General features: G+C 35.2%; 1 protein-coding gene across 1 annotated transcript in view; it reads right to left on the bottom strand.

Moving 5' to 3' along the window:
* The window catches only part of mib1 (E3 ubiquitin-protein ligase mind bomb 1), a 251,283-nt gene that overhangs the window by 188,577 nt on the left and 41,139 nt on the right, over positions 1-21,567 (bottom strand). The window contains exon 3 of the mRNA XM_085824668.1: positions 12,868-13,102. Within this exon, the coding sequence (XP_085680794.1) occupies positions 12,868-13,102 (235 nt within the window). The remainder of the gene's footprint in view (positions 1-12,867; positions 13,103-21,567) is intronic.

Here is a 21,567-nt window from a genome sequence, read left to right as displayed (position 1 = left end):
TTCTTGTATAATATTGGTGCATAGGTGGAATATGCCATACTAAACTGAGTCTTGAGCTTTCATTTGAGTATAGGTAAGTGAAGAGCCAGTGACCGTTTTATTCTCACTACACTCTTTGCTCAGTCTATCAGCGACCTCATTACCACCAATGTTAATATGTGATGGGATCCACTGGAGGTGGACATCGTGGGTCTGAGACATCTTCCTCAGTTTGAGCAGAATACATATGCTGGTTTCATCATTTGTGGAGGACCAGCCACTAAGATGTTGTAATGTACTGTGGCTATTTGATAAAATCCATAGTTTCACAAAATCACAATCATAAGACATGATAGCATCAAGCCCCACATTAATTGCAATTAACTCACCCCTGAAGACAGAGCAAGTGTCAGGGTTGTGTTGCTTTATTAGAGCTGAACCTTAGTAGACCTGAACTGCATCTTTAGGAAGACAACTAATAATTTCCAGAGCCAGCTGTCTAAGATGTAGCCCCATGGGGCTAAAGGGAGTTGCTGCTTCTAGATAGGGGAAGGCTTGGGACATATGCCTGTTTACCACTGTTAAACACCAGGCATTCCCATCTTCCATCACGTGTCTAAGATGGTCTTCATAGGAGTTTGCTTGTTTGCAGTGGGTAAGAACAAAGAAAAAATAATAAGAATAAAGAAGAATAAGATAAGAATAAAGAAAAAATTATAGAGTGGCACATTCGAGATATGTTACGTAAAAAGATCATAACGCCCATCTCAAGTAGTTATGCTAGCCCGGTTGTGTTATGTAAGAAAAATAATGACTATCCAGTAACACATCCGAAAAGGTGGCGTTTTGCAATTAACTATCGTAAATTAAACTCCATGACTAAATATCCAGTATATCCGTTACCCATTATTGAAGTCTGGCACTTATGCATTCTTGTGTATGCCGTTTGGCCTTTCAGGGGCACCGGCAACATTTCAGCGATGTATGGACACTGTGCTAAGGCCTGTTCTAGGAAAGAACACATTTATTTATTTAGACGATATCATTATTACTAGTGATAATCTGGACCAACATGTACAGGGTTTAAGACAGGTGTTTTCATTATTAAATGAGGCCGGTCTAAAAGTTAATGTCGAAAAGTGCAAATTTGCAGCCCCTGAATTAAAATACTTAGGTTACAAAATATCTCAGAAAGGAATCGAGACGGACGAATCAAAAATAATCGCTGTGCAAAAGTATCCGCCGCCAAATACGGCGAAGAAGCTGTCTTCCTTTCTAGGACTTTGTTCACATTATAGGTCCTTTATAAAAGATTTTGCAGCTATTGCTGAACCATTGTTAAAATTAAAAAGGAAAAAGGCAAGATTCTCGTGGACGGCCGAAGCTAATAGTGCTTTTGAAAAATTAAAGCAAGCATTAACGCAAGCCCCTGTTTTGAAATTTCCTGAGAACGATGAGAATTTAGAAATTTCAGCGGATGCTTCGGATTATGCGGTAGGAGCTGTACTTTCGCAAAATCAGCAGCCCGTGGCATTTTTTACTAGAACTTTGAATCAAACACAAAGAAATTATTCCGCGACTGAGAGAGAGGCACTTGCAGTTATGTTAGCAGTGCAAAAGTTCCGAGTCTATTTTGGAAGGGTGCCAGTAACAGTGTATTCTGATCATGCGGCGGTAACTAGATTGTACTCAGGAAAAAACTTATCCCCAAGGTTAATAAGATGGGCACTCAAGTTACAAGAGTATAATTTGGTAATTAAGCACACCCCCGGAAAGAAAAATATTGTAGCAGATGCCCTATCCAGAATAAAAATAGATGAAAAAGGTAATACTGTAAAGGTGGCAATGCTCACAGCATGTACGATACACTCCCGAGAAACTGTAATAACCGAACTGGGTAAGGATCCGGAATTTAAAAATATTTATGATTATTTAAAAGATCCTGAAAATTTTAGCCACCAAGATGTTGTGGCGATAAGAAATAGGGCGGCTCATTATGAACTAATAGATGGTCTATTATTTTATACAAAAACTACAAATTCCAACAACGAATTTCGACCTGTTATCCCAGCTAGTCTTAGATTAAATATACTGCAGGAGTTGCACGACTCCCCTTTAGCTTCTCATGCTGGTATTCGAAAAACCATCCAATGTGTACGCGAAGCAGTTTATTTTCCTGAGCTGCAAAAGTTAACAAGGGCGTATGTCCAGTCCTGAACAACATGTCAAGCAGTTAATTATATTAATTTTCGCCCGGCCGGGTTTCTAAATAGAATTAAATCGGAATTTCCAAATGAAATAATTGGCATCGATTTATTGGGCCCTTTCCCGAAAAGGCAGTTAAATAAAAGTCGGTATCTCCTTGTTATGGTTGATCATTTTAGTAAGTGGAATGAAATTGTTCCCTTAAAACGAGCCTCCACGAAATTAGTTACCGATTCTATTTTAAATAAATATATTTTAAATTACGGGGCGCCCCTAAAAGTGATATCGGATAATGGTCCTCAATTTGTAAGTAATATATTTGAAGACATGTGCCAAAAACTGAGCATACGTCATTTAAAAATGGTCCCGTATCGGCCGCAATCAAATATAGCGGAACGGGTTAATAGAAATATAGTGAAAATTATCCGTAGTTATGTTAAAAATTTTCATAAAAGCTGGGATAACTATTGATTCAGAAGTCAAACAACAAAAATCAGCGTTAATTCACAAAATTTTTTTTTCATAGGACTAGTTTCGATGGTTTTACCGAACCATTATCTTCAGCTGCAAAACCGCAAATGAACAAGATAGGAAATAATGTTTAGATAAGATAAGAAAGCCTGGACAAGAATAAGCAAGTGGCGCCATCTGTTGGCGAAACCAGAACTAAAACATAATTTCTCTAAAAGCCGAAGGCAAATTTGGATTGGAATTAGGATCGTTAACTAGAACAGAAAGATTTTTATGAATGTGAAATGCCTCTAGAAAATCCAGTTCTCCAATGGAAGATGTTTTTTGAATAATTTTGGCAGCAGAAAAATTGAAAGTGTGATTTTCGGACCAACAATGTTGAGCAACAGAAGACTTCTGTGTTTCCTTTTTTCTAACATATGCCTCATGTTCTTTGACGTGAAATTTTAAGACTCTCTTAGTTTGGCCAATGTAAATTAAACCGCACTGGCAAGGAATCCTATAAATACCCCAGGAATTCATATCCAGAATGGGGTCCTTGAGTATAGAAGTTGGAATGGAATTTTATTGATGGGAGAGTAAACAACCCGAAAGTTAAATTTCTGCAAAATATGTGCAACTTTATAGCTAACTGATGGAAAGAAGGGAATGACAACAGAATTTTTATAATCTCCTAAAATAAGAGTGTGGCTTTTAGTGTGTTGAGATGAGAATTTTTTAACTGCTTGATTAATAATGTTGGGTGAAAAGCCCCTGTCAATAGCTATTGCTTTTAAATAATTTAGTTCTTCATCAAGGGCTAGTTTGGAGGAGCAAACTTGAAGAGCACGGAAAACATAGGAATAAAATGAAGCTAACTTTTGTTTAGTCGGATGACATGATTTAAAGTGTGGTGGAAGGCAAACCGATGAAGGTTTACGGTAAACCGTAGTACTGAAGTTGTATGTGTTACGTGTGACCAGAATGTCGAGAAATCCAAAATTCATATCCAAAATTCACTACCCTTGAACAAAAGTCTTGGTCTAGAACGGAGAATGCAGTTAACCGTCATAAAAACACCCTTGCAGTTAAATTCGAAAAACTTCTTTTACAGTCTTCCAGTTCAAGTAGTTCAAAAAATCTTCCCATTGTAAACATCAAGCCAATAGTTAATATTTCTAATGTTAGTCTTTCAGAAGAACAAGAGAGAATTCTAAAATATAATTTTAACTTCTCACAAACCTGTAAACCCTCGATTCCAAAGATTTTGGCTCCTATCGAAAAAGCTTTCAATTTCAGTAAAGTTTCAGATTCACAGAAAGAAATGATTAGGCATCTTATCGCTCATAATGTGAAATTCAATAATAAACCTTTGAAACCAAATCTAACTGCGAGAGATTATGTGCTCTTCCCAAAATTCATAAAAGTGGTATTCCTTTCCGCCCTATTGTATCAAATTTAGGTACTGCCTCGTATCCATTAGCTAAATATTTAGTTTCTAGATTTTCCATTCTATTAGACAATAACATTTACACCATAAAAAATTCAATAGAGTTTGTAAAAAAGGTTAAAAACATTTCTCCTCGTAATTTACTCATGGTTTCTTTTGATGTAAAATCATTATTCACCAATGTCCCAGTGGAGGGTGCATTAAGATGTCTAGAAACCAGACTTCGCGAATTTCATTTCTCTTGCATCGAAATTGATGAGCTAATTTCTCTCACTCAACTCTGTTTGAAACAAACACATTTTGTTTTCCAAAATAAATATTACAAGCAAACTGAGGGATTAGCCATGGGAAGCCCCCTCAGTCCCATCCTGGCTGATATCTACATGCATTATTATGAATCAAAATTGTTTGAAACTTTAAACTTCCCGGCATGGTTCCGCTACGTAGACGATACTTTTACCCTGTTTGAAGGTAATAAAGATGATTTAAATAGAGTTCTTTCAACAATGAATTCTATTGATCCTGCTATTCAGTTCACTTCTGAACTTGAGACTTGCAATTCTCTTCCGTTTCTCAACATTCTGGTCACACGTAACACATCCAACTTCGGTACTACAGTTTACCGTAAACCTTCATCGGTTTGCCTTCCACCACACTTTAAATCATGTCATCCGACTAAACAAAAGTTAGCTTCATTTTATTCCTATGTTTTCCGTGCTCTTCAAGTTTGCTCCTCCAAACTAGCCCTTGATGAAGAACTAAATTATTTAAAAGCAATAGCTATTGACAAGGGCTTTTCACCCAACATTATTAATCAAGCAGTTAAAAAATTCTCATCTCAACACACTAAAAGCCACACTCTTATTTTAGGAGATTATAAAAATTCTGTTGTCATTCCCTTCTTTCCATCCATTAGCTATAAAGTTGCACATATTTTGCAGAAATTTAACTTTCGGGTTGTTTACTCTCCCATCAATAAAATTCCAACTTCTATACTCAAGGACCCCATTCCGGATATGAATTCCTGGGGTATTTATAGGATTCCTTGCCAGTGTGGTTTAATTTACATTGGCCAAACTAAGAGAGCCTTAAAATTTCGCGTCAAAGAACATGAGGCATATGTTAGAAAAAAGGAAACACAGAAGTCTTCTGTTGCTCAACATTGTTGGTCCGAAAATCACACTTTCAATTTTTCTGCTGCCAAAATTATTCAAAAAACATCTTCCATTGGAGAACTGGATTTTCTAGAGGCATTTCACATTCATAAAAATCTTTCCGTTCTAGTTAACGATCCTAATTCCAATCCAAATTTGCCTTCGGCTTTTAGAGAAATTATGTTTTAGTTCTGGTTTCGCCAACAGATGGCGCCACTTGCTTATTCTTGTCCAGGCTTTCTTATCTTATCTAAACATTATTTCCTATCTTGTTCATTTGCGGTTTTGCAGCTGAAGATGATGGTTCGGTAAAACCATCGAAACTAGTCCTGTGAAAAAAAAAAAATTTTGTGAATTAACGCTAATTTTTGTTGTTTGACTTCTGAATCAGTATTTATTCGGCGTGTTATTGTGTCTTAATTATTTGGGATAACTATGTCAATGAATTAGCTTTCGCCCTTAGGACCGCAAAACATGATACGTCGGGCAAAACTCCTGCTGAGTTATTTTTAGGTAGAAAGATTATAACGCTGTTAGATAAATTATTTTATGTTCAACAAAGAGCCCCAGAATTTAAAATAGGCGATATAGAAAAATTAATTAAAGAAGCAAAAAAGAACACTGAAGAAGCACAAAAAAAAACAAAAGCTGTATTATGATACGAAACGACGGGGAGTAACTTATAAAGTAGGGGATGAAGTGTTAAAAATTAAGCATTCACTTTCTTCAGCACCAGAAGATAAAACTGCCAAATTTTATCCACGATTTGAAGGACCATATGTCATAGAAAAAGTAACTCAGGCTGTAGTGGTGTTAAAAGCCAGGAATGTTGAAACTTGCACCGCAAACGTTGACCAGATAAAACCATTTTAAAATCGTAATAAAATGCCAATATTTCAAGATCTTTTGCAGGATCCGGCACGGCAGGCACAATCTCCAGAGGTGGAACACCGACAATCACAAGGGCAAGCCATGAGTAGACAGGAGCAGTTGAAAAGAAAGTTCCCCCGTTGGAAAACTGAAGGTAACAAGAAAAAGAAGCCGTTCCACCGACCAGAAAAGAGAGGGCACGACTACCCCCAGAATGAAGAAGGGAGAAATTCGACTAATACAAAGAGAGCCAGGAGAAATGGCAGCAACTATAACACGGTTCCAAAACGGAAGATCTACCCATCGGATAGGAGTCTACGCAGCAAACATCGACGAATTAATGAAGGAAAACCGGCTGCAGATGCAAAGAAGCAAGAAAAGTTTGAACAGCCAGCAACGAGATCCAGGCAACAACGAGAGAGAGTTGTCCCGGTTCCGCCAAGACCAGCTGCCATCAAACGGCCGAGACCACAAGCAAATGCTAAAAAGAAGGTCTTCAAGGGTGACCGAACTGGAAGAAAAAGAAAGCTCATGGAGGAAGGAACTGAAGGGTGAACCCGCACAAGACGGAAGATCAACCAGACTGTAGACTTCGCCACTTTCCAGGACTGGGCAGAAAAAAGGATGTCTGAATATCACAAAGATAAGTAAAACTTTATGTTACTTTGAAACTTTTAAGTTAATTTTTCATTCTTACTGCAAGTGGCAGAATTCAAGACGTTTTACCTCATGTGAGGCCTACTTTTATAGCCAAAATGGCGAGAAATGAGTTGTTACCTATTTTGGTATTATGTTTTTCAATTACTCGCGAGTAAAACTAAAATTAATGTATAATAGGAATGTGTAAATACTTGAATATTGTAAAAGCGTTGATAATCTTTGAGAAAGGTACCTTAAGAAAATTGTAAAAAATTATTGTGTAAAATTTTATTTAAAAGATTCTGGCAAGAAAGAAGTTTTAATCTGAAAGATTTTTGAAATCTAGTATTTCAATGTAGAAGAATTGGCACTTGCTTGGAAAAGAATAGAAGTTAACAAACAATGTACTACTAATGTATGTTTTAAAATGCGTAAAATTAATGGCATGTTAATATGTCCTTATATACAATGTGAACTGTTATCTTAAAAGTTAAGAAATACTGTGATATGTTAAAAGTGAAAATATTAGAGTAATGCCAAAAATTTTAACTTATTGGTGTGACTGTAAAAAGAGCAAATTATTGTGAATATGTGTTAAAGGTTGAATGAATGTAGTTAGGCTCTCTGATGTTACACTTCAGAGTTAGCCACTTTTCAGAATAGTACCTCAGGGTTTAGAGATGAATATAAGGTGTGTTCTGAGGTCTTGTTATGTTGAATTTTAACACGTTAGTGTTTGATTGCAGGCGGTAGTGTTGAACACTTATACATAGGCACGCACGTGTTTGGTGTTTTTCTTTACAACACATGTCAGAGAGCACGGGGAGATAATTAAATAACGTCATGAATGAAATAAGAATTTTAAAAGAGAAATATAAATATTCATGTTACTTGCCCTTTGATTGTGTAACATTTCATTAAACTAGTTTTCCTTCCAGATCTCTGGAAGGAACCAGATTCCACCAAGAAACTCCTGTTTATAGATGCAGTACAGATGAAAATTATTTGTCCATGGAGTTGATAATGTAGAAACGACTTTTTTTTAATTTCTAGATTAGATAATTTCTAGAGAGAAATGTTTGTAAAAGATTGGCCTCACGTTAGATTCTAGAGCTAAAAGTTTTCAACAAGGTCGTATTAGACCTCAGTTTCAAACTAATTAACTCTGGCAGGGAGTATGTAAGGATCCTAACTTTTACTAATGTTTATTTTGTTTTAAATCTTTACTATCACTTCGTATTTTCTACTTCCGGCCAGAATTAAAAGCTTTAACTTATTTATGCAAATTTGTCTTGCTAACACCAAGTACTTAAGTTGTGGCTTTTTGCCAAGCAAGAGAGAGGAAAGAGTTATTGCAAGCCGCTTGCCATAGTAGTTTTACTCGTTTGCTGGTTGCTTTCAAGGCCAGAGGTTTAGTCCTCTTGATAATTTTAAAAGTATCGTAGTTTTAGCAGCTCTCTGTACTACATACGGATTTTGTTAAATAACGGCCAATCTTAAAGCTAGGCACTTGTATATTAATCCAAAGTTAGTTTTAGTTAGAGTTTTAGTTAATAGTTTTATATTCTTACGTTCAGACCACAAGTGGTTGGTCTCTGTATTCCGAAGTTCTGGAAATCTCTGTAAAGATAAAATAAAGGGTTTCGTATACCCTTCCTGTGTGTATTGTCTACTTCACAATTTATTGAACATAGCTTCAGTAAGCTCCCTGTTCCGAGTCAGGACAGTTCATGTTTACAAAGCAAGTTAAGAGGAACACAAGTCCTGATAGTGGCGCCCGACGAAGAAGAATAACCATGGCCGAGTTTCAAGAAGAACCTGTGGTGCCTGCAGGAGCGGCTCAGAATCCAGAAATGCCAGCTGCCGCCCTGGAAGGATTTGGTTACATCGTCCAGACCATGCGCGCATCGATGAAACCAGAAGCAACATTCAATGGAAACTCACCGGTAACCAGTTTTTTTGGAAAAATTGGATGACCACTTCATGCTGTATCCAGTCCATGAATTCCAGAAAGTCACCTTAGCTACCAGCACTTTGAGGGGCCAAGCGCTTAATTGGTTCAAATGTATAGGCAGAAACCTCTTGGGTCAAGCGGGAAGTCCCACCTATACTTACGAAAATTTTAAGACTGCCTTAGTAAAAGCCTTCCCTGTCGTAAGAAATCGTTCAAAATTAGAAGCGGAACTCTTCAGCATATACCAGCAACAAATTGAAAATCTCTCAAGCTTTATTTTATGAAAAATTCACGTCTTTAAACTCTTGTATGGAAGCCGTCCGGATCCTGAGATAATCCAAGTGATTTTGCCGAGGTTACTTCCCCAAGTACAAGACTTATTAATTGAATTAAGGAATCCGACTACACTGGAAAAGTTATTTGAGCTAGCAATCCAGTTTGAAAGTAGAAGAACGGCGGACATTGAAAGAAGACGCCAGTATGAGCAACGAAGCCAATTTGGTGCGCCAAGACCACAGCAAAGGCAAGAACACGGCTACGGAAGCAAATCGAATCAGTGGGCAAGGAAACCTGAGTATCCAAAAACAACCGGCGAACGTCGACAGTTCAATAGTAAGCCAGAAAAAAAGTCTGAAGGTCAGCGGAAAAAGAAGGAAGGCATGGAAAGGAAGAAAGAAAATTTAAACTAAAACGGATTTCTGCTGACGGGAGGGTGCGGAAATCCGAAGGCCAAGAAAACCCCTCTTCCTTCAAGTTAAATACAGTTATTGTGAAAAATTTGACTCTTCCAAAGATTGAAGTTTTGGTGAACAACATCCCAGCCACCGCACTCCTGGATACAGGCGCGCAGTGTTCCTGTGTGGCAGAAGATTTTTTTAGGAAGTATTTCCGTAGATACAGAATATATAATTCGGATAATACGACAGTGTTAGCTGCGCAGGGAGAAAGATGCAAATGCATAGGTAAAATGCCATTTTATATTCGCATTAAGGACGAGCAAGTAAAGATCATGTGTTTTATCGTAAAAAATCTACAAGCACATGTGATTCTAGGGATAGATTTTATTATTCTAGGGTTTCGTATACCCTTCCTGTGTGTATTGTCTACTTCACAATTTATTGAACATAGCTTGAGTAAGCTCCCTGTTCTGAGTCAGGACAGTTCATGTTTCCAAAGCAAGTTAAGAGGAACACAAGTTCTGATACTGTAAGATCCCCAATACGTAAGGACATGAGTAATGTAAGCAACACTTACTAAAAAAGAAATCAGAGGGATAAAAAGAAGCTTTATTGAAAAAGTAGCATGGAGCGCAATGCGACTGAAGGCCGAAACATCCCTGTGATGGGTATCCAGCAAGAAACATCCGGTCTTTAATAGGGGATATGATCTCCCGACTGCTAGGCAGGTTTCACAGCATCTGCCCATGCTGAGAATGAGGGTGTCAATGAGTTGTTGAGGCATCGCTGCCCATTTGTCTTGCAGTGCCAATCGAAGCTCCGGAATCATTACTGGTGGTAAGGTACGAGCTGCCAAGCGTCTGCCTAGAAAATCCCATACATGCTCAATGGGATTGAGATCCGGAGATCATGCCGGCCAATCCATACGTTAAATATCCTCACTCTCTAAGAGCTGTTCGGCAGCTACTGTGCAATGACATGGTACATTGTCGTCCATGAAAAGGAACTGCGGACCCATAGCGCCTCTAAAAAGACGCACATATGGAAGAAGAATCTGTTACAATAACGGGTCCCATTGACTGAACCTGCGCCGAAGATGTGAAGGTCTTTACAACTACCAAGCATGATGCCTCCCGAAACGAGAACACCGCCACCTCCACACCTGTCCCTTTCAATGATGTTCGAGGGATGATTGCGGCTTCCCCGCTCTCTCCAGATGAGTATATGATGAGAATCACTACTCAGACTGAATCTGCTCTCATCTGTAAAGAGCACTCATTCCCATTCATTGTCTCTCCAATTCCGATGTTCCCGGCACCACAGAGAACGATTTCTCCGATGGGCAGGCGCTAGAGGTACACACCGTACAGGGCTTCGTGCAAACAGACCACCAACGTGCAGTCTTCTGGCCAGGGTAAAACGCGATATCGGTCGTCCAGTCACCTGTGTCATGTGTCTAGCGATTTCTCCTGCTGTCTGCCGCTTGTTTCTTCTAGCCTGTAAGGCAATATACCGGTCATCTGCGGGTGTGCTTCCTCGTGGACGACCACTACTAAACCCCCGGATAGCTGTTCCTGTAGTTTGAAATTGTCTCCAAAGTCGTGAAACAATGCTGTGAGCAATTCCGAACTCTGCAGCCACACTTGTCACACTGCGGCCTTCCTCCAACTTCCCAATGATTCGACCTCGGGTAAAAGCATCCAGATGTCGTCTAACAGATTGATTATTCGCCATTTTTCACTGAGGCAGCAACTCAGTGTAATTTTAACTGCTATATGGCGTGCAATCTCTTTGCCAGAAATACAGATCTTACACCGACAACATGCTTTATACTACTCAAACACTCCCCCATTACGTCTACCTGCATATCTGCACATGTGCTACCGTACATCACCTTACTTAATCTCCCGATTTGTCTTTCTGTCCGCTCTGCCTCTTCGTTCAGCTGATATGCTAATTTTTCGACTTCGTCCTTAATTTTTGCTCACCAGTGTATCTCAACCACCTACACATGCGGCCAAAAGCCCTGCACTGTAAGCTAGCTAATATTTTCACAAATTTCTGCATTAGTCTTATCAAACATATAACAAAATTTAATACATACTTGCTTTTTCATACATCATTCACTCTGACATGCAATAAAATCATTATAATAGAATTATTAATCTAAATCCCCTTCCCACAGCTAGAAAGCCCTCACGAATTTATTTTTGGTTGCAGCATTCAATGTACTTGCAATTTGTTCTGATTTTTCTAATGGCACTAAAGTCTTCCCTTTTCAGCTTTATTTTCATTTTAGAGAAGAGTTGCTAGGAACTAAACTTGATAGTAAGGTAAGATAATGACATGTACATATTACTGGATGCCAAAAATTGCTGCGTTGCACAATCTTTCATGGCATCTATTTCACAGCAACCCTTCCCATATTCAGGGACAACTCTAAAATTTACTGGCATATGCGGCAAAAATTCACAAATACCATCATCTTCCTGGAATATTATAAGATGATTCATGCAGTTCTGCAAATTTTTCTGACATTTTACTATTTAAATGATATCTAAAATTATGACTCTCTTCAACTGACATTTGGCCTTTTTTGAAATACTTCAACCACCTGCCCAGTACTATAAGTCAGCTAAAGTTTTTTTGCAAATTTCTGCATTAATTTTCTTCACTGTCATATTCAATAAAATCATCACACACAAAGTTAAAAGAACGTTCACGAAAGAAAGATGATAGATTAAATGTGGCAGTCTAATTTTAAAAAGTATTATCAGCATTATCTAACTTAATAATTATAAAACTTCATATTTACTCAAAAATAAGACACTACTTAAATTTTAGGGTAGATTTTTAGAAATAAAAATGCATACGAATAATTATTTTGTATTGTAGTAATTTAGATAAAGAGAATCTCAGTTTTATTATCTTTTCTTCAGAATTTCATAAAATAATAATCCTGTTAACTGTGACTAAGGTAAAGAAAAGCTAATCATACATTGTTACCTATTTGTTTTCAAGTACATAGTACAATGGATGCAGGCCTAAATTGAAATCACTCTTAGACATGACTATTATAATTAGCAATAGTTATCCATTTATATACAGCATTATTACTGTACTGCGGTACTGTATGATGTAGTTTATTTAGTATTTAAACAGTGTAATTATTCTATGTAGCATGATCATTAAACTCCTTCCTCTCAACTGGCAATTTCACTTATCAAAATACTCCAAGACTCAAATTTTAGAACAAAAATATAGGGAAAAAAGTAAGATCTTACTTTTGAGATTTTGTGGTATAGTAAACAAGTTTCTTTCTATTTCCAAAAACGTTTTTTGCAACACCTCTTAAATGATAAATTATTATTGTCAGAGTTGTTGATTCTGTAGATAATATACTAGCTTGAGTTAAAAATTCTACCACCTTGAAAAAAGATAAAAATAATGTTTAATTCTAGACAATAAAAATCTAATGAAAAACCATACCATGCCTTCAAATCCAACACGATACAAATTTTTGGCTCCATTATCCCACATGACATATGCAGCACTGCGAGGACTTGCAGCACTCCAATCTTGTATTTCAGTTACCTTACCTCGCCGACCATTACCTCCATCTTGATCTTCCCATTGCCAATCAACACCACGGACAACTCTGGCACCAGGGAAAATACCACGGATAGCAATCTTTTTGCTTTTTCGTCTTGGATCTGCCAAGACCCTTGAAAAAATAAGAAGGCCAAAAATAAGTGAGTAATTTAGAAAAAAAAAAAAAAAAAAAAAAAAAAACTAATAGAAAAAATACTTGGGGAAAAAAAAAAAGAAAATCTGAAATGTTTCAGATTTTAAATTACATCCAAAGGGGCATTTTTTTAACATTTTGTATGCTACATTTATTTATTAAATATCACGTTCTTCGCACTTAAACCATAAAATTCAGTTCAACAGCTAAATCGCAAAATAATTTTTAAATGAGCATATCTTTAGAATTTCCGATACAGAGATTCATGCGCTGGAGATAAAAAATGTTTTTTTGGTACAACGTTGCCATGGCTCGCTTTGAAATCCTTGAGTTCGTTAATCAAAAATTCATTCAAGTTTTACAAAATATGAAATTGATAATAAAACAAATTCCAAATTTCAAAGTTGGTCTTCCATATGCCCATATTCATAGGAGGATTACGCCATTCAAAATTCGATGGTTCTATGTATCGTTGTTTTATCACAATGCAAGAAATATATATACATTTATGCAGATTTTTCATCATTCATTTTCTTCAAATATAATGCAGGACTCTAAAATTTGGTGGTAACAGTTTGAAAAGTAAAATGGACATTTATAGTGAACCAACGCAAAATCGCAAAACGAAAATAGAAGTCCTACAGGGACAAAGCCTCTTTGGACTAATGATTACATAACATTCAGTTTCTTCACGGCATTTGAGAACAGCCATTTGAGACAAATTAAACAGGCATTTGAGAGAGAAAAATCCAGTCTGCATCTCACTTCTGAAAAGCTTTAGTATAACTCTAAATCATATAAACTGGATTCAGAATATATTTTTGGCACTTTGTTCTTTACTTACCTGTGTTGCAGTTGAGAGTATATTCTTTTGTTTTCTCGGTCAACCCCCCCCCCCCAAAAAAAAGAGAAGGAGATAGAGAAACATAATGCCCCTGTATTTTTAAGCTTTAATAAAAGTATGAGCATAGCTACTATTTTCAAATAAATCCAATAAGGAACTTCCTGTACTTTCAAATATGATAAAAAGACATTCTCTTGCATTAATACTTAATTAAACTTTTACCAGAAGTTCCAATAATTTAAATAGAAACAACAATGACATACAGTTGGCATTCCAATATGAAATAAGTAATGAAAAATACACTTAAACCAGCAAAAATTTGTCTAGCATAGGGCAAAAAAAGGCTTTACAACAGATTTGTTTTAAATTTTAATATTTATCATTATGTAGAGCAGTAAGTAAACAAATTCAGCTGAAACATCATTAATTACACTTGTAAAGGCGGTGTTGGACACACAGATTACCACAGACTCTGTTAGGATATTTGCTATGTAAAAGGATTAGTTTCCTTTCTTAACTGCAGCTCTCAGATGAGCCATATAAATAAACTTATGGTTTTTGGAAATTTGTCATTAAAACAGAATTATTGGTGTACAAGTTAACCTTTTATATACAGGAATCCTTAACACATTAATACATATCAATGAAATACTATATTAACACTAGAACAGCAGTAGGGGTCATTTTGACCCCTGAACACTTTTAACCATTGATTACTTTTCTTTTATTGGAAGAAATCATTTGGAATTTTTTGACTTTTCCTAAATAGATAGCAAATATTTGTAAAAAATTTTCAGCATTCTAGGTTACTTAGTTTTTGAAATATCGGCATGTATTCCTAGAACGGCGGACGGGGGTCATTTTGACCCCTTTACTTTTATCCCTCTTTCTGCTCGAGGCATGTCAAATAACACATGAAAAACATTCACTGATAAGGATTTTTCGATTGCATTCACACTATCTCCAAAAGGGATAAAAACCTGAGTGGCTCACGACTTTGTAATATCTACATAAATTGTTGTTCCTTTGTTTGCAATTACCTATTCGTTTGAAAAAAATACTGCAAGGAAGGTGGATGCAGAGTTTTATGCCTACATTTCGTTTCAGAAATAGTTTATTTTACAGATTGCAGTTGATACAGTTAGGACAGATGTTTTCTTGGTAATCCCAAATTAGTATTTCAGTACATATGAATTCTGCCCTCAAGTTCATTATCACCTTTCCAGGGTTCGTACACATTTCCTTACATGAAAATTAAGGACTTTTAAGGACCATCAAAGAAAAATTAAGGACCTATCAGCAAACAAAAAAATGAATAGAATAAAGCAATTATCCATACAGCCGACTTCATGCTTGTAATTTCACTTTAAGAAACTAACAAAAGTGTGTATTATGCACTATTATTAAATTCAATTTAATACTTACCATAAAACAATTTTGAGAATTAAACTAACTTCCTACAAGTTATGAAGTAGATAACATTAAATTAGGAACATAATTTCTTGAAAAACATGGTATAAGTGTATTTTACACTAATAACAGTCACTATTTTAGAGATTTACATGATTATTATTTAACTTATTTGATATTTATTTAAACACTGTCAACTACTATTATAATCACAATGTAAAAATATTTTGCAGATTAAAATAAGTGATTTGTAAACATACAATTTATTTCCTTGGTTTTTTGAAAGATACTAGAATAATAAACTGTACAAATAAAAGATACAAAACATTTGTGCTTTTTTTAAATCTGAAATCTTTTCAGCTATTTTAACATCTAATTTATTTATGTCTATTTCCTTTTCTTTAACTATTCTTCTAAGTTCATTTGCTTTGATAAACAAATCAATGTTCCTGCTGGTCTCAGCTTCATCTGCTAAAGCATCTACTTCTTCATAAATATCTTTAATGTCCCTTTGAAGAAATTTTTTCTTCTGCTTCATATAATCAATTTCTTCCTCAATAATATTTCTTTTCCTCTTTGAATTTTCAGATTTAGTTAAAGATTTTTGTTCTTCTAAATACTGAACTTCTAAATAACGAACTCCACTTCTTGCAGAAGCTGCTGCTGATCTCATTTCTTTATTAATTTAGATATTAAGAACACCTCCAGAAAATTTTATGTAATCAAATACTGTGCGTTGAAAAATGTATGATGAGTCACTTAAATTTTCAATTTCAATTGCTTTATTTACAGAGAAGCCCCTTTCCACAGAGGCCTGTTCATGTGACAATACTTGAATAGTGAAAATATACATTTTTTACTATATATATATATATATTATGTATAATTTATTTCCTAAACAATATTGATTAATTGATTATATTATCTCCTAAGTTTATTTAAAGTAGAATTATTTTAAAAGAGTGAATCCATACTGGTAAGTTATATTTTGAAAGATGTATATATATTATATACAGTACAAAGTCCGAGATCCGGACATCCAATATCTGGAATGATCTAAAATCTGGACCTCAAAGCCACCACCAACCAATTTTTTAGGGCTTTTTTCGAGGGAAGGGGTATGCTTTACGCAACGCGCATTAGATTTTTTTCCTCATCATAAAAAAACATGCCGGAAATCCTGATTCTTAATCTCAGTTTGACGCTAAATAAAATATCTCATTATTGAAGAAATAATTATTTTAGCATAAATTTGTGTGATTAGTAACTTGACTCCATAGCTGCGTATCTGCTTGGCATAATCTCAAAACGAAACATTTGTTAATTTTACACCAACTAATATTTTATATCCTTGATGCCGAAATCGCGAATCATTATTTATTGTATTTTGCTTTTATCACCACATGTTTATCAATGGATGACAACTTGAGTGATGAATCAAGCAGCGACGCCAAATAACAGAGTATTATCCGATTACATATTTAAGTTTAATGCGCTAAAATGTTGACAAGGGGAGATTTAGCAGAAATTTCTTTCCTTATGCTAAAAATAGATTTTGTTAATGATACTCATAGGACAAACGATTATATTTAGTGCTATTTGAATTAAGAATAACTAACTTGTTATTCACATAAAGCCAGAACCAGAGCCAGATCTGGCATGGCCGCACCAGGCGGCAGAATTTAGCGAAGTTAAACAGAAGTTTTTCATTGCGATGACAATGCCCAATCATCAATCAATTAACGGAGGGCGAAATCTATAGTATGGTTTTAAATCCAGAAAATACAGCTACCGATAGTGAAGAAAGTAACAGAGAGGTTACTGAACGAGAAAAAATTTTGATTGACAAGTTATTCGGAATTCTCGACACAGCAATTACAGGACTTGAACAATGGAACTTAATAACTGAACAAGAAATTATACCCGACGAGTCCAGACCTCGGACTTTGTACAGTATAAAAAATATATATATATATATATATATATTGTTTTCAGCTTTAAAAATATTAAAAAACTTTTAATTAGTTAGTTATTTTCAACTAATAATTGTATCGCCATTAGCAAAAATTATGCATTACTATCAACAACATAGGTTTAAACCAAATACTTAATTGTCTATTGAAGCTTCAAAACGTATATTCGAACTTCACTTTTTCTCGGCTAGCATTACCGAATTTGCCCTTGGCGACCTAAAATCGAAATGGAGCCAACAGATTTCCCGCGAAATCGATAACAGACCTTCTGCAGAAATAAACTCATAATCCCGATATCCCATACATAGAGTATGTGCAAAAGAGAATAACTGCGTAGAAGATGATAAAAAATTAATTTATGGCTTAACTGAAACAAACACAGAAATTAAGCTAAGCAAAACCGTGTAAAAACAAATTGAAATGATAAAACGAAACTTAATTTTCATGTGAATTTTCAGCGCTGACTCTCCCATTCTAGAAATTTCAATTTGTTTCAGACAAAGACCATATTTACGGATTGCCATCCATCAATATCCAGTCTTTATAGTCAGCTTGATGAAGCCACAGTTTATTGAAAATACACTTTCCAGGCATCTCGTTCCTATTGGCGTCGGAAGGGATGTGGCCTTCCAGGTTGGGATTGCTCTAATTTTGGCAAATATTTTCAGAATCCCCCCCTTTTTTTTCTCGAGCACCTTCATCATCACTTTCACCTCTTAAAGAACTACCGGCTTCACGCTTTCGTCACAATCTGCCTAAATTTATGGATAACACCTGTTTCGAAAGATTGGGTGAATAGCCAATCAGACACCGATACTTTCGTTCGGGTAGCTAATTGTTTTTTTTTTATCGTTTGCAATGCAAATCCGCCAACAGATTGGTTAAGAGCCATGTAATTTTAATTCCATATTCGTGAGAAATCGTAATTGACACTTAGAATGGCAATCATTAGAAATGATAAGAAATGTCAAATGAGCAAAATTAAGTACCGTTTATTCATTTTAGCCAAAATTAAGGACTTTTAAGCTCCAAAAATCATTTTTGAAAAAATTAAGGACTTTTAAGGACCATACGAACCCTGCTTTCCTTTACACTGTGAGAATCATACGCTAAAATATATTCCATATCGTTTTCTGACAGTCTGATATTTTTCTTCTTTTTTCAGCTTTTACAAAATATGTCTAATAAGCAGGAATAAGGTCTTACGAATAAAGAAATTTAAAAAAATGTTGCAGGAGCTATCTGAAAATGAGTCTGACGGAGGAAAAATTGATAATTTTTCTGTAGAAACTGAAGATGAAATCCAGACACAAACTATTAGTGAATTCGAGAACAGTGAAGTAAACGAAAAAAGAACTCAGCAGAAATAAATGGGCAAAAATGGATCATGGTATTTGCAAAACTGTTTACAGCTCCTGATAACACTATATGGAATGAAATAAATTCCAAAAATTCAGTCTGCGGCCATGTTCCTGCTTATAATGTTCTAAAAGAAACAGTTAGATGCTTTTGTCGCTATACGTTCAAGGAGTAATAGGAGCAAATAGCCTTAGATTTATATGCCTTGTGGTCCGAAGTGTGGGGAACACCATTTTGCAAAGAAACTACATCAAAGAAACAAAACCATTCTTAAGGTTCAATGAAAAGACAACAAGATCTACTCGATTACAGACTAATAAATTTGTTCTTGCATCAGACATGTGGAACAAATTTGTTGAAAATAGCAAAACGTGCTACCGGCCAGGATGAAATATTACAGTTGATGAACAATTATTCTCAGCTAAAGCTAGGTGTAGATTTACACAATATATGCCTAATAAACCTGAGAAATTTGAAATAAAATTTTGGTTATCTGGCAACATTGATATTAAATACCTCTGAAATGGATTTCCTTATCTAGGAAAAGATGAAACAGCAAATCCTCAATTACGTTTGTCTGAAAATGTTGTCATAAAATTAACGGAGCCACATCTAAACAAAGGGAGGAATATTACCACGGATAACTACTTTACTAGCATCAAATTAGCAGAAATGCTAAAAGAAAAAAATACAACTATGGTCAGCACAATGAAAAGAACTGAAGAGAAATTCCTATATCTTTGAAAACTATGCGTAGTAATCATTATTTGTCGATAATAGTGGAACATGATAATACCACACTTACCATCTATCAAGGGAAAAGAAACAAAAGCTTTTTTCTACTGAGCTCATTACATGCTACTGTAAAAACTGCAAACAGTCTCAAGAAGTTGCCTGATTCAATAACATTTTACAATGCAACAAAGTATGGTGTGAATATTCATGATCAGATAAGCTGAAAATATTCAGTTAAATTGGCTTCTATATGATGGCCTGTACATATCTTTTTCAATATTTTGGATTACTCAGCTTTGAACACACGGATAATTTATAAAAGTATAGCAGGAAACACCATTAACAGGAGAGACTTTCTACTGAAATTAGGAGAGAGTTAAGAGTGGTGCATAACTTCAAAACTCCCAAAGGTCCTTCTTAAGTCTTCAGAAAAAACACATGAAAAGAAAATGGATATAAAGAGAAAAAAGTGTCACGTACAGAGATGCAATGGAAACAAATCTCAAGAATATTGTGCATCTTGTTCCAAAGTTGTGTGTGGAAAATGCACTGGAAAAATTGTTAAAAATTATTTTTGTATCAACTACATTAATTCTTAATATGTATGTGTAATCTCTAATATTTTAAACATTAAATAGAATTGAAATGAAATGTTTTACATATTCCATTCAGCTAACATATAATGATATAACTGAAACATCATAGAACATTTCTCATTTCTGGATTTAGAGAGTGAATCATCCTTCGAGTAAGTACATAAAAAAATATTATTATATAAATTGTGGATAATGGATACATGATACAGTAATGGATACAGGATGATATTTGTTGTCTTTTAAACAAAATGATTCAGCTGAAATTCTGACTGCTTGGTTCAACCCCCCCTCCCCCAAAAAGTCCCAACGTCTTTGTATCAGATCAGTGCCTGTCCTTGAAACTGGGTCTCATTGACACTTGCATTGTGTCTATAATGAACCCAAAGCTTTCCAATGGACTTCTGGTGCCAGTGGAGCCTGCGATCTTGGGAAAGTCAGACTAAATGCTGCCTTGTCTTGTGACAGAATCTGTAACTTATTCTGACACCCCTTGTAGGGTTACACTTGATTTGGTAATGCTAATTAATTAGTTCAATCACACCAACAGATGTAAAGTCAATTATCGCGATATCTGAAAAAATGATAAGGGAGTAAAAAGGTTAAAAATAACCTTTTTTATTAAAAAAAATTTAGAACACAAAAGTTGCTTGCTTGTGCTACAATATAACTACACCTCGCTGTGATGCAAATAAACAGAACACTGAAAATTAATTAAATTTTTTCACAATAGTCAAGGTTACAGAATTAACTACAATACTAGATGCTGGTTCACTACTCTACCAGAAAGTCAGAATAAAATGCTAGCAGCAAGAAAATGTGCAAGGCCAAATAATTACAACTATCAAACCTAGCAGGAAACTAACAAGTAATGTGAACAAAATGTCAGAAACATGCTCTGTCTTAAAATCCAAAAACACCAATTTAAACACTGGCTACTCTGAGAAATGTGGAAAGGGAATGTTACAATAAAGGCTGAAATTATAAATAACTAGTCAACTTACATAAAATTCCTTAAAAATTTTCAAATATATTTTTGAGACTGATAAGGCTAATGTCAATAAAAACGGAATTATGACTGCAATGCACAGTAAGTGTTGACTCTCTCAAATGCAAAAACAAGACAGGAAAAAAGAACCACTTTATCTTGCTCTCAAAGAAAACAACTACTTTATTGGTGAACTCACAAAATGACTTGAGTTTTATCCAACTTACACACAAAAAAAAACTTAAACAGATCTAATAAATCTTATTTATTACTAATTAAAGATCAATCGATGTGTAGCCTGAAAATTACTGAATTGGCCACTAGTAAATTTATATTCTTATACAGTACAAAGTCTTTAATCTGGACTCGTCGGGACTTCGGCAATTCTGAATTAGCAGTTTTTCCGGATTATAGATCATCAATTTAAATGCATGCAGAAATTATAAAATTAAAAATATGAGATCGTAATTTATGAAATAAAGAGCAATTATGATCTAAAGGGTATCAAAATTTACAAAAAAAAAAAAAAAAAAAAAAAAAAA

The sequence above is a fragment of the Stegodyphus dumicola genome, chromosome 1, assembly GCF_044657685.1.
Source record: "Stegodyphus dumicola isolate Sdum_Otavi_A_Nest chromosome 1, ASM4465768v1".
Classification (NCBI taxonomy): domain Eukaryota; kingdom Metazoa; phylum Arthropoda; class Arachnida; order Araneae; family Eresidae; genus Stegodyphus; species Stegodyphus dumicola.
Note: the sequence above shows the minus strand (reverse complement) of the source record. Positions and strands in the feature narration are given on the sequence as shown.